At 39.7% G+C, this 14,658-nt stretch overlaps 1 protein-coding gene across 1 annotated transcript in view; it reads left to right on the forward strand.

Annotated features, from left to right (window-relative positions):
- The window catches only part of LOC116463206 (nesprin-1), a 532,426-nt gene that overhangs the window by 318,650 nt on the left and 199,118 nt on the right, over positions 1-14,658 (forward strand). Inside the window, exons 82-89 of the mRNA XM_032146204.2 lie at positions 1,082-1,341; positions 2,956-3,121; positions 3,446-3,598; positions 5,823-5,975; positions 6,575-6,757; positions 7,835-7,972; positions 13,967-14,152; positions 14,324-14,446. Coding sequence (XP_032002095.1) covers positions 1,082-1,341; positions 2,956-3,121; positions 3,446-3,598; positions 5,823-5,975; positions 6,575-6,757; positions 7,835-7,972; positions 13,967-14,152; positions 14,324-14,446 — 1,362 coding nt within the window. The remainder of the gene's footprint in view (positions 1-1,081; positions 1,342-2,955; positions 3,122-3,445; positions 3,599-5,822; positions 5,976-6,574; positions 6,758-7,834; positions 7,973-13,966; positions 14,153-14,323; positions 14,447-14,658) is intronic.

Raw genomic sequence — 14,658 nt, forward strand, 5'->3', positions numbered from 1 at the left:
TTTTTTTTTTTTTTTTGAGATGGAGTCTTGCCCTGTCACCCAGGCTGCAGTGCAGTGGTGTGATCTCGGCTCACTGCAAGCTCTGCCTCCTGGGTTCATGCCATTCTCCTGCCTCAGCCTCCCAAGTAGCTGGGACTACAGGCGCCCGCCACCACACCCGGCTAATTTTTTGTATTTTTACTAGAGACGAGGTTTCACCGTGTTAGCCAGGATGGTCTCAATCTCCTGACCTCATGATCCGCCCACCTTGGCCCCCTAAAGTGCTGGGATTACAGGCATGAGCCACCGCGCCTGTCCCTTTTGCTTTCTTTACTGGCCTTGAAAAAGAACGAGATACTTTTTCTTTACCATGAAACTTGAAAATGAGCAGAAATTTAACTCATTACCCCAATTGTATATTCAACGTTTTCCTTTTTGGAGTCTTGCTCTGTCGCCCAGGCTGGAGTGCAGTGGTGTGATCTCAGCTCACTGCAACCTCCGCCTCCTGGGTTCAAGCAATTCTCCTGCGTCACCCTCATGAGTAGCTGGGATTACAGGCACCCACCACCACACCCGGTTAATTTTTGTATTTTCAGTAGAGACGGGGTTTCTCCATGTTTGTCAGGCTGGTCTCAAACTCCTTACCTCAGGTGATATGCCTGTCTCGGCCTCCAAAAGTGCTGGGATTACAGGCGTGAGCCACCACATGCCTGGCCGCTTTTTCCATCTTTTAAAGGTTTAATGTTTTAAACTATTATCTTCCTTTATGAGTTAAAGGCACTCATTTATGTTAACTTAGATATTGGAAAGAGTATTTTGTTTGCTTAGTTTTTCTTTTTTTAAAAAAAGCTTTTTCTGTATTAAGTATAGTCTCTGATTGTCCTAATATTATTTTGAGATTAAAGCTTTAAACCCAGAGGTATAGAGGTGATATCTTCTTTCATGTTAAGAAGGTTGCTCAGGTTCCAGTTTCCTAAAACGTGGAATTTATACCATCATCTTTAATTGGCTTCGTACACTAGTGTGTGGCTTTTATGGGAGTTACCCTATTTTTTTCAGTTTATTTATTATTGAACTTCATAGTATGTACGTTTGTCATCAGGTTAAAAAGGCCACTGAAATGATTGATCAGCTGCAAGATAAGTTACCTGGAAGTTCAGCAGAGAAAGCATCGAAAGCAGAACTCTTAACTCTTCTTGAATACCACGACACGTTCGTTCTGGAGCTGGAGCAGCAACAGTCGGCCTTGGGCATGCTGCGGCAGCAAGCCCTGAGCATGCTCCAGGATGGAGCCGCCCCAGCCCCTGGGGGAGAGCCGCCGCTAATGCAGGAAATCACCGCCATGCAAGATCGGTGCCTGAAGTAATTAAGCACCTACTTTCATTCTTTTGTTTGTTTGTTTGTTTTTGAGACGGAGTCTCGCTCTGTCGCCCAGGCTGGAGTGCAGTGGCAGGATCTCGGCTCACTGCAAGCTCCGCCTCCCGGGTTCACGCCATTCTCCTGCCTCAGCCTCCCGAGTAGCTGGGACTACTGGCGCCCGCCACCGCGCCCGGCTAATTTTTTGTATTTTTAGTAGAGACGGGGTTTCACCGTGGTCTCGATCTCCTGACCTCGTGATCGGCCCGCCTCGGCCTCCCAAAGTGCTGGGATTACAAGCGTGAGCCACAGCGCCCAGCCCCTAGTTTCATTCTGTTACTAAACTTGGCCTTGACCCAAAGGGATAAGTAGTACTTGAGTATGAAGGTGCTCCTTCACACCACCTTGCAAATGTGGGGATCTGTTCCCCATCACCCTTGCTTTTCGGTTTCCTTAACTCTTCAATCATTTGTCTGACAAATACATATCTGATAGTGCTTAGAGATACGATGATGAACCATACAGACTCAGTGTCTACCTTCAAGCCGTTTACAGTCAAGCAGCAGGGATAGGCAGCTAAGGCAGCCTTTCAGTCAAGAGTGAAAAGGGAGCTGAGGGAATCTGAAGCAGAGACAAGCAGCCGAGGAGAGTAGTCAAAGAAGGCATCCCTTGAGAAGGAGAATTGAAGCAGAAGCTTGAGCAGGCTGGAGCTAGGCATTGAGTTTTGCAGACAGAGAAATTACATGTAAGAAAGGAATAAACATGTCACTTTCAAGGAGCCCCTTCGGTGATGCGGGGAGAGGAAGGGTGATTCAAGAGAAATAAAGCATGAGAGGGAAACAATTGAGAGCTATTAAGAACTTAGATTTGATGAAGCTTGAGAACTCATTGGCTATTTGGGGTGACAGGGATACAGGAGCAAAGATGACACCACAGTCCAGGTAAATAATAGCCACTGAGTAGCAGTTAATTTAGTAGAAAGAGCAAGTTAAGCTTGATATATAACCAGCCCTGATTCACTTCTTGGGCCAGAGAAAAAATATTCATTGATAATTTAATTTCTACATTTACAAATATTACCTCATTCATGTCCTTGCATGTCACCTCTTTCCCTTATAGGTGATGTCAGGGTAACCTAACGCTTTTTAAAATCTTACCAAATTTACACTAACTCAAATAAAGACTTGAAATTTGGACATTATTAACATGATTAATTATGACCTTTCCAAAGCTTGATTTTTTCTTTAAAGACTACTTTCTAATAGATAGCCATATATATTCCAATTATACATTACTTTTAAAGGTACCATCTTAGGAGATTTACAAAGAGGAAGTAAATAATGAAATAATCTCCAGGCTACCTTAGATAGGAAATTAATTGCAATTTAGTGGCATGTGAGACAGTCAACTCTCCATTTTTCAAGGATAAATTACTCACTTTATATGACATTTATACATGAACTGAAGTGTTATTTGACAGTGTTGAGGAAGTGTCTTTACTTTCAAAAAAGATATTAGGTTTCCCATTTCTATGTATGTATAGGAAAAAATGTTGTCAAGTATTAGGGGGTTCCTTTCACTTCACGTCACTTCTGTTTTATCCCTGTAATGTTTCTGAAGCATGCAGGAGAAAGTGAAGACTAATGGAAAGTTGGTGAAGCAAGAGCTGAAGGACCGAGAAATGGTGGAGACTCAGATCAATTCTGTGAAATGTTGGGTTCAGGAAACAAAAGAATATTTAGGGAATCCGACAATAGAAATAGATGCTCAACTTGAAGAACTTCAGGTACAAAAAAACTCCTCATTCCCTTTACTCATCATTTAAAAAACAATTGCCCTGATTTTAATTGGACATACTTGTTTATATTTATTGAATATTGAGTTAAAAAATTTCAGAAGTGTGTTATATAAAAGATATTTAGTATTACTTCATGGGATTTTCCTTTGTTTTTTAAAGTGAACATACTTTACATTCAGAGACAAGAGTGTTGTATTATTTTATTTCTCTAATTCCACACTTAATTATATGTTGATGAAAAATATACAGCCTTGTCTATAACAGTCCCCTTAGAAGGTTCCCAGAAATTTCTTATTTTGATCTTTTCTTCAGATTCTCCTAACAGAAGCCACAAATCACCGACAGAACATTGAAAAAATGGCAGAAGAACAGAAGGATAAGTACTTGGGTCTTTATACCATATTACCTTCTGAACTCTCCCTTCAGTTGGCTGAAGTGGCATTGGATCTAAAGATCCGTGATCAGGTAAACCTATGATCAAGAAAGAGCGTCTTTCCATTTTGTTTATAGAGTCAGTCCTCTTGTGTGAGAGTTCTTGATTTTCACAATCATGTCTTCTTGGAGACAGAGTTAAAAAAAAATAGATGGCTATAAAACAATAATATTAAATTAGAGGTCTTTTTCGTAGACAAGATGGTCATAGATATGACCAATAATGCCATCCAATTAAAGATAATTTTTCTGCTTCCCCTCACCTTTAAAAAAATGACTTAAAGAAACAAAAAGTAAGATGTATTTCATGTGTTCAACAAATATTTAGTGAACACCCAGAGTGTGCCAGGGACCCTTCCAGCTGTTATTTTATTTCAGCAGTGCAACAAAATGTCAGTTAAGTAGGTGAAGATGTTGGAGGAAAGGGAAAAATCAAAGTAAGAAAAATAAGATCAATGCAGGGAGGAAGTTATTTCCTAAAATGCATGCAGGTGGGTCTCCTAAGGTTGCTAGAGAAGAGCCATTATTTTAACCCTAGCTTCTAAACACCCAAGGAAAGGAGTAAAAAGAAACAATCTTGTCTATAACTCTACAAAACAAATATTTTTGTTTCTTTAAGAAGAAATGCATAGTCCTTTTTGGTGTTGAGACCAGAGCGAGATTTCTGTCTCTGGTCTCATGAAGAGCACAATTTCATGTAGTGAAAATAGGCTCAAATAACATCTGTATGGAAATATAATAGATTTTTCAGACTCTCTTGGTGGCTTAGTGGCTTAATGCTAAAGCTATTAAAGTTTAATGAAACCATTCTATATGAGACAAAGAGAAGACATACTACAATTCTAAACTGCTACATGAAATAGAAAGTAATATCCCATTGTACGAACTGTAAAATTCATACAGTTGTGCTCTACTTTTGGCATCTTCAATGTATGATGCAAAGTGTTTTAAAAATCTCATCAAAATCCAATCCTACTGCATCATGACTTTGACCTAAACTACTAATATATGCTATTTACTATTTTAAGTATTTAATTGATATATTTGGCTTTTCTTCTTAGACATTGGAAGATCTATTGGGAAGGATGACTTGGGCAAGTTCATGGTCTTTTTATATTTTTGAGACAGAGTCTCGCTCTGTCCCCTAGGCTAGAGTGCAGTGAAACAATCTCAGCTTACTGCCACTTCCTCCTCCTGGGTTCAAGCAGTTCTCGTGCCTCAGCCTCCCAAGTAGCTGGGATTCCAGGCATGCACCACCATACCCAGCTAATTTTTTGTATTTTTAGTAAAAAGAGACAAGGTTTTGCCGTGTTGGCCAGCCTGGTCTGAAACTCCTGGCCTCAAGTGAGCTGCCTGCCTCAGCCTCCCAAAGTGCTGGGATTACAGGTGTACGCCTCTGTGCACAGCCATGGTTTGCTTTTTTTTTTTCTTTAGTTAAAATTTAAGCTTTTCTCTGGATTAATTTTCCTATCATAGACTTATTCATGTGTATTTCATTTACTTTGACACTCAAAATAATGAAGGCCAAAACACACCATCAACACTCTTTTAATTGTGTGCTTTCTCCCTACTAAAGAGGTTTTTTTAAAGACCTTTAACTATATAAAGAAACGTTTCCTCTCTTTAACATCTTTTCTTCAGCATTTTATTCTAAGCAACAGTGTGAATGTTTGTTATCAAATCAAACCAAAGTCATTGGAAATTTGTAAACGCTAACTCTTTTTTCACCTTCCTTTCCATTGGATGTGCCTAATGCTTTGTTGGCATACTATAGAGCTGTGGTTGGAAAGTTACAAAAAGAGTTAACAGATCATTAGGAGTCATTTATTAAAAGGTGCTTGGAAACAAATCAGTGTGCCTCCAACTGTTCGGGAGGATTTTCCATCTTATGAAGAAAAAGGCTTAGAGGAGTTTGTGTGCTCAAGGTCATTACATTAGTTAATGGAGAAGATAGGATTCAAACTCAGCTGTCTACACAACCATCTATCATGAATATTCTGTAAATATTTAATAAGTGAATTTCTCTACACACATTGCTTGTATCTTTGCTGGAACACAAGGAGTGCAGTAAATACTTAAAGATAGTGAAGTCAGGGAAAGCCAGGAGAGCTTGTAACTAACTGCACATCGCTGGTGTGACCAAGTGTATCAGTGCCAAAGCAGTTAAAATGTGTCTTGTCAACATCATTTGAGATTTTTAGTATCTATTATCCACTTTTAACCATGGCTGGTTTTGTTGTTCTTACTGATTTTTTAGATCCAAGACAAAATAAAAGAAGTTGAGCAGAGCAAGGCCACGAGCCAGGAACTCAGCCGGCAAATTCAGAAGATAGCTAAAGACCTCACAACTATTCTAACTAAGCTGAAAGCGAAGACAGATAATTTAGTTCAAGCTAAAACTGACCAAAAGGTAAGAAGCAGAATTTTAATGGGTGCTACTGAATGAATTAAATAGTTTTTGGAGTCAGTTTTACTTGGGGATATAGCATAAAAACCTTTTAGGAACCTTTTTTAAAACCAAATAGTAACAGCAGGCGGTAAATAAATTTTATAACTGAAGCAACAGAGATCCTCTTACATAATTGATCATTATAATTGAACAGTATTAATAAATATACCTGCATGAGTGTGTAAGAAAGAAGAATGTCAAAGGACTAAGTGATGATTTAGGAATACAAATATATAAATTCCAAACTGAATTGTGTCCTTGGTAGCTAAATCTGTGTTCTTCCTCTGTTGATGAGTTCAGGGACTCTAATCCTTTTTGGGTGGGGCAGAAGGAAAATGTTAGCCTTCTCACTCAGCCTCATAGGAAATAAACACCAGGATTACAACATATCCTGCTCTGCCTTTCCAACCAAAGAAACAAAAATGACCTGATCATAGTAGAACTATAGTAGAATTATTCATTATAATATTTGGCTTTGACAAAAATCAGTCTGATCTCGGAAAACCTGGAGAAATTTATTTTCTGTACTCTAATATTCTTTCATTTTGATGACTATCAAGGTGCTGGGAGAGGAATTAGATGGCTGTAATTCAAAGTTAATGGAACTAGATGCAGCAGTACAGAAATTCTCCGAACAGAATGGCCAACTGGGTAAGCCACTGGCCAAGAAGATAGGAAAACTGACTGAACTTCACCAGCAGACCATTAGACAAGCTGAGAATCGGCTCTCCAAGCTCAATCAGGTATGTGTTCCGGGCCAGAAATCTAAGGCAGAAACTTCCATGTTCTGCTTTTCTCTTTTGAAAATAAATAAACATAAATAAAAAGATAAAATGGACAATGAGAGAGTAGTTTAGGTGTAGCTTATTTCATGCTACACTTGTGTTCCTAAGACTTAGGTGTAAACCAGCACTTATTTTATATCCAGCCATATGATAAAGTCACTGACAAAGGTGGTCCTACAAATGGACTTTGGAGTGAATATTTTGTGAAATGGAGAAGTATTTTGTAAAATGAATATTCACCCATTAACATGTTTTATGAAATCAGTTTGGGGTGAATTCAAGTACTTTTAAGCAAGCTACATATATATCAGCTTACGTTGACTTAATAGGTTCAGATTACACGTCTGTAATAATTGTTGCATACAGACTAGACTTTTGAAATCGATTAATATAATCAGGGACAAGTTAAAACCAGGAGTTGGTAACCCATTAATTATAGTTTGAAACTTTGCCTGCTATAATCCCCACTTGCCACCTCCTTACCCAAGGGAGGGTGAAGGAAGGGATAGAGGAAGGCCTGGCATGGTGGCTCATACCTATAATCCCAGTACTTTGGGAGGCTGAGGCAGAAGGCTCACTTGAGCCTAGGAGTTTGAGACCAGCCTGAGCAACATGGTGAAACCTACAAAAGATTCAAAAATTTAGCAGGGCATTGTGGCACGTGCCCGTGGTCCCAGCTACGTGGGAGGCTGAGTCCATAAGATTGAGGCTGCAATTAACCATGATCCTGCTACTGCACTCCAGCCTGGGTGACAGTAAGACCTTGGCCAAAAAAAAAAAAAAAGAGAGAAAGAAAAAAGAAAGAAAGAAAAAGAGGAATAATTCAATCATATTAAGAACTTGAGCTTTATCCTAAGGTCACTGAGAAACCTTTGACAGATTTTCAACAGGGAAATGATTTTTTGATACCATTGAATATCATAGATATTATAACAATCAACCCCTAAGACTGTTGTGTCCAAAGAGAGAGAAGACTGATTTATATCTCAAGAAACTGAGTTTACATTTGTTACCTTAATGTCACTGGTTTTTCAGGCAGCATCACATTTAGAAGAATACAATGAAATGCTTGAATTAATTCTGAAGTGGATTGAAAAAGCTAAAGTCTTGGCTCATGGAACTATTGCATGGAATTCTGCAAGCCAGCTTCGGGAACAATATATTTTGCATCAGGTAACCTTAGGAAAAATAATCTTTAAAAAGTAACCAAGGGCAATTTGATTTAACTGGGTAGACTGACACAACACTTAGAGGGCTGTGATGTAAAATTTTTGGAGCTACCAGATAAAAAGAATGCTAAGGTTGTTCAGTAGTTAGTAGTTCATTAATGCTGAGTTGTTCAGTAGTTAGACAGAAACGAGCTTCTCATGAAATTTCATGAAATTGAATAAATAAATATCCCTGATCTTCCCTAAACCTACCTTACACCAAGACCCAAACCAATCAATCTTGTAGAACTCATTTTCTGTAGCTTCTTTGAAATAATTATTTGCAGGGATCTGGTGGGAAATTCTTTCCCGTGAAGAGATGCAATGAAGTGTGGAAAGATTCTAGACTCCACACTCAGACTGGTGGGAAAACCAAGCTCCACCGTGCAGTGTTGTGTGATTTGGAGCAGAATGCTTTGCCTCTCTGAATTCTGTCTTCTCATCATTTGTGTGAAGATGTAAATAATATTGGTATTTCAGACTTATCATGAGATCAAATGGTTTAAGGTACATACGTGCAAACGTCTACCTGGCACAGGCAGGTGCTCAGTGGGAGATCTCCCGCCTCCTCCCTCAGCCCTCACCCAGGCCTGTCATCTGGCCTTCCACAGGAGGTCGGGCAGCCCAGAGCAAGCCATGGGTCCACATCACATGCTGGCTATGTTACTTCATTTCCTCTGAAGTTACATGAGAAAAATGTTCCTTTTCTCTCAGTCACGTCATCCAGGAAATTATTTCATCCTTTTGTAACTTAAGCTTAAATTAGACACAGATAGTTAATAGGCTAGTTATCTTACAATAAAATATAGGGTGACTTTTATAGGAGTTACATGGGTATCCTTGAGTATTCTAGATTTTTCTTACATTATTTATGTATCCTTGTGGCCTTTAAATGAATCCCCGTTCCATTCTTGTTTATAGGGTTCTAGATCAAAGCCTCATTTTTCCCTTTTTGGAATGCTTTAACAGCTCCTGATTTTTCCCTATATTCACAGTCTTTCTTCTCTGATCAATCTTGCGTATTCTTCCCACAATGTCTTTCTTAAGCAACTCTAATCTTTTGCTTTAAGATATGCTTAGATATGAACAGACAGGACTTAAGCTACCACTGATTTGAAAACAATGAAAGAAACCCAACATCCTTAGAAGTCTAGAAATGCAAATTTCAGCAAAAAAAGAGAGGAAGAAAGACAAAGTTAACTGTCAAGTTCATAACTGTTTCTTTCAAGTCCATATTTAAGGAAGTGAGAGCTCTCAAACATTGCTGGTATCTTGGTAAAATCTCTTTGAAAAATAATTGGCAAAATGTATGGTGATTGTCAAAAATGTTACTACTCTGGGCCAGGCGTGGTGGCCCACACCTGTAATCCCAGCACTTTGGGAGGCCGAGGTGGGTGGATCACAAGGTCAGGAGTTCGAGACCAGCCTGGCCAATATGGTGAAACCCCATCTCTACTAAAAATACAAAAGTTAGCTGGGCGTGGTGGTGGGCACCTGTAGTCCCAGCTACTTGGGAACCTGAAGCAGGAGAATTGCTTGAACCTGGGAGGCGGAGGTTGCAGTGAGCCAAGATCACGCCACTGTACTCCAGCCTGGGTGACAGAGCAAGACTCCATCTTAAAAAAAAAAAAAAAATGTTACTACTCTGGCCTGTTGGCTCCTTTTGTACTCCTTTTTATGGCTATAATCCAAAATATAGAAAATATTTTCCACAGTATTAATAACTGTAGTGAAATTTTAAAGAAAACTTAAATGTGAAATAATTTTTTTCTGAGTAAATATTTGCGTATAATAAAATACAATGAAGTCCTTAAGGTGATCATGACTTTTTCTTTTTTTTTTTTTTTTTTTTTTTGAGACAGCATTTCGCTCTATCGCCCAGGCTGTGGCTCAGTGGCATGATCTCGGCTCACTGCAACCTCCACCTCCTGGGTTCAAGCAAATCTTGTCCCTCAGCCTCCTGAGTAGCTAGAACTACAGGCACGCACCACTATGCCTGGCTAATTGTTGCATTTTTAGTAGAGATGGGGTTTTGCCATGCTGGCCAGACTGGTCTCAAACTCCTGGCCTCAAGCAATCTACCCGCCTTGGCATCCCCAAATTCTGGGAATACAAGCATTTGTTTATTTATTCAACAAATATAGAGTCCTTTCCCAAACTAGGAGTTTGCGTAGGCATTTAGGGTACAAAGGATATTCCTTGTCCCCACCCCAGGAAGTTGGTTATTTATGGGAGGGGACAGATAGAAGGAGACAGTACAATATAGTGTGATTCATGCAGAGACAGGAGGCCCAGGTGCTGCAGGTGCCCACAGGAGGGTGCTCAACCCAACCGCCCACCAGGGGTTTAAGAGGAAAGTGCAGAAAGCCTTCTCAGGAAAAGGTGATGCTGGGCTGAGTCCTGAAAAACAAGTAGGCACTTGTGGAATGTGTTTAGATAAAAATGCATGCTGAAATCCTAGCAGTAAAGGTGAGGATTGTTTTTTGGTGCTGGTACAGGGGATAAGAGATAAGAATAGAGAGATAAGAAAAAGATCCTAAAAGTCTGTTGGGAATTTGCACTTTATCCTAAAGTCACTCTGAAGCCTCTGAAACCGATATTCTGCCTACAAAGGACAAGTTCAGACTTGTATTTTCAGAAAGCAAATTTAGCAGCCTTTGGAAAACACATTGAGGAAGGTAAGACAATATAAAAGATGGTTTCAGTATTTCAGTAGAAGATGACAAGGCCTCTCTTTGGAGATTAGGAGGAGAAGACAAAGTCGAGAGATACTAAGCAGCTGGAATTCTCGGATTTGGAGACTTGAATTGGGTGAAAGAGAGGGAGGAGTCAAGGATGATTCCCAGGTTTCTATGACTTGAGCAGTAGGGCGGGTTGACTGCATCGTGGGGCACATTGAAAAAGACACCAGGTCCTGAGATAATCTGGCTCAGAAGCTGAAGAGAGAACGCAGACTGTAGACTCTTTTGGTAAGTTCTCACATGCCCCCTTTAGGAAGTAAAGCAGCCTGTGTTTATTTAAAAAGAGTGCACTGTGAGAAAAGCCATTGTGTTCTTTGGGAGGCCATTGGGGGGGGTGGGGGTGGCGGACCACTTGAGGTCAAGAGTTCGAGACCAGCCTGGCCAACATAGTGAAACCCCATTTTCTACTAAAAATACAAAAATTAGCTGGACGTGGTGAGGAGCACCTGTAATTCCAGCTGCTCGGGAGGCTGAGGCAGGAGAATCGCTTGAACCTGGGAGGCAGCGGTTGCAGTGAGCTTAGATCGCGCCATTGCACTCCAGCCTGGCGACAGAGCAAGACCCCATTTCCAAAAAAAAAAAAAAAAGAAAAGAAAATCCATTGTGTTTTTTCTAATGTCAGAGATGTGAGAACCAGAGTGATTTCGTAGGGGCCTGAATAGGGGCTGGGTAAATGAGGATGAGACCTATTGGGTAGCATTCCCAGGTCAAGCATTCTTAGTCACAGAATAATTATGGTTAAAGAGACAGGTTGACAATGTTTACCAAAGACACCCAGGACTTAATAGATCTGGGAAATAACAGACTCAGGAAATGTCCTGATATCCTGGTATCTTAAGAACAAAAGCATCCTTGGATCTATATTTAAAAAATAATTTTAACATAGATTCTTGTGGAAGACAGCAGTTACACAAAGATTAACAATCATCTGTCACAGGCCCTGGTAGAGCACATCTCCGCCGTGATTTTTTGCTTTGTTGTCTTATATATAAGCGGACATTGTATCTAAGGTGGATGCATTTCTCTTCCTGCTTTTGGGAACACCCTGCTTTGTCAATGGAGTAGCCGTTCTTTCATCCCTTTACTTTCTTAATAAACTTGCTTTCATTTTACTCTGGATTTGCCCCAAATTCTCTCTTGCACAAGATTCAAGAACCCTCTTTTGGGGTCTGAATTGGGACCTTTTTCCAGTAACGCTAATGTCAGGTGAAAAAGAAAGATGGAAAACTATAGTCATGTTATGACCTCAATTATTAATACCTAAAAATGTGCCCAAATGTATCAGCAGTTAACTCTTAAAGTTATTTCTGGGTTATAAAATGATGAAATATTTTGTTTTCTTCTTTATATTTTCAATATTTTCCAAGTCATATATTTTCTATTTATTTATATATTAAATATATATTTAAATCATTTAAAATAATTAAATTATTTATTAATAAATATACTTAAAATATACATTTACATTAAATATATATTTAACAGATTATATATATATATCCTTACTATATATATTTATGTGTTAAAAATAAATATATCTTGTATAGGGGCTGGGTGCAGTGACTCCCATCTGTAATCCCAGCACTTTGGGAGACCAAGGCTGGCGGATCACAAGGTCAGGAGTTTGAGACCAGCCTGACCAACATAGAGAAACCCCGTCTCTACTAAAAATACAAAATTAGCTGGGCATGGTGGTGCTCACTGGTAATCCCAGCTACTCAGGAAGCTGAGGCAGGAGAATTGCTTGAACCCGGAAGGTGGAGGTTGCAGTGAGCCGAGATCACGCCATTGCACTCCAGCCTGGGCAACAAGAGCAAAACTCCGTCTCAAAAAAAAAAAAAAAAAAGATAAATATATCTTGTATAAATATATATCTTATTATATATCATATACAGATAAATATTTATCTGTTAAATATATCTTATTATATATCTTAGATATATATATCTGTTAAATATATATTTATAAACATTTATTGTGAGAAAAGAAAGTACTTCATTAAAAAAATAGTCTATTGCTGGCCAGGCGCGGTGGCTCACGCCTGTAATCCCAATGCTTTGGGAGGCCAAAGCGAGTGGATCATGAGGTCAGGAGATCGAGACGACCTTGGCTAACACGGTGAAACCCCGTCTCTACTAAAAATAGTACAAAAAATTAGCTGGGCATGGTGGCGGGCGCCTGTAGTCTCAGCTACTCGGGAGGCTGAGGCAGGAGAATGGCATGAACCTGGGAGGCGGAGCTTGCAGTGAGCCGAGATCACGCCACTGCACTCCAGCCTGGGCGACAGAGCGAGACTCCATCTCAAAAAAAAAAAAAAAATAGTCTATTGCCTAAGAATAATATCCTATTCCTCATTTCTCCTCTTTACACATTACACACCCCACTAACTGCACATTCTAGGTTCACCCACCTCTGTACCCATGCATATGCTGTTCTCTCTGTGTGAAATGTCTTTCCTCTTCCCCCTCATCTGTCAGATTGCAAACATCCTTCTGACTGGGCTCAGATGTGACTCTTCCCGGAGACTTTCTCCCAATCTTCCCCAAGTCGCAGTCATCTCTTCACACTGGCTTCTCTTTCATTCTACTTTTCATAGCATGTACATTGTATGGTTACTTATCCATTGTATTTCTGATAGACCCAGTAGATGATACCATTCTGAATGATCGGGGCTGTTTTTGCTTCTCTTGATAGTTATTGCACGTCTCTTCTACCCCTTTGTCTCACTTAAAGCAAGTGAGCCAGGGTTTTTGCTTGTAATGCTCTTGTTCTTATTTTCATTTCTTAGACAAATATGAACTTCATTCTTGTAGAATATGAGAGCTGAAAAGTAATTCTTTAGTTTAAATAAGAGAAAATGGAGACCCAGAGATAAGAATAAGACACCTAGTATGTTTGAGTTTTTCATTGCCAGAATTCCTATGTCCTGTTCTCACGAGGGGGCAGCTGGGGCTTGACAGAGCAGGAGCCTCATGGTCCCACGCGTAGTATGACATGTGACCTCTGCACATTGTTTACAGTTCCTAAACTGTTTCTTTTTCTGTGAAATAGTTATAATAGTATGTGGCTACCAAGTAGAAAGTGGCCATGGGGGGTGAAGGTTAAACACAATAACGGACACACAGAACTTACACAGGGCACTTTATGCCATGCTATATTGAATATCTATACCCCTCTACCTACCCGTCAATGTCATGAATATTGACAATTCACTCTAGACCCTGCTAGAAGAATCCAAAGAAATTGACAGTGACCTGGAAGCAATGACTGAGAAATTACAGTACCTCACTAGTGTGTACTGTACAGAAAAAATGTCTCAGCAAGTGGCAGAACTGGGACGGGAGACTGAGGAGTTGCGACAGATGATCAAAATTCGTTTGCAGAACCTCCAAGATGCAGCTAAGGTAAAAAAAAGAAAAAAAAAAAGAAACAGAAAAAAATGTCTATCATTAAAAGAAAACGGCAATGCCACTGTGGAAATAGTGCTCACCTGTGATGTGGTTTCTTGACTATGATGTTATTCTTTACCTATGACTTTGAACTTCAAGTACAATATATTGATATTGACTCTCTAGGATATGAAAAAATTTGAAGCAGAGTTGAAAAAGTTACAAGCTGCCTTGGAGCAAGCCCAGGCAACCCTCACTTCTCCAGAAGTTGGACGTCTCAGTCTCAAGGAGCAGCTCTCTCATCGGCAGGTAAGCCAAACTAACTTGGAGTAAATAGGGACAGGGACCTGTATTTTTTTTTTTTTATTATTATACTTTAGGTTTTAGGGTACATGTGCACAATGTGCAGGTTTGTTACATATGTATCCATGTGCCATGTTGATTTCCTGCACCCATTAGCTCGTCATTTAGCATTAGGTATATCTCCCAATGCTGTCCCCGCCCCCCCCACCCCCCACCCC

Source organism: Hylobates moloch, unplaced genomic scaffold (genome assembly GCF_009828535.3).
Source record: "Hylobates moloch isolate HMO894 unplaced genomic scaffold, HMol_V3 SCAFFOLD_29, whole genome shotgun sequence".
Taxonomy (NCBI): domain Eukaryota; kingdom Metazoa; phylum Chordata; class Mammalia; order Primates; family Hylobatidae; genus Hylobates; species Hylobates moloch.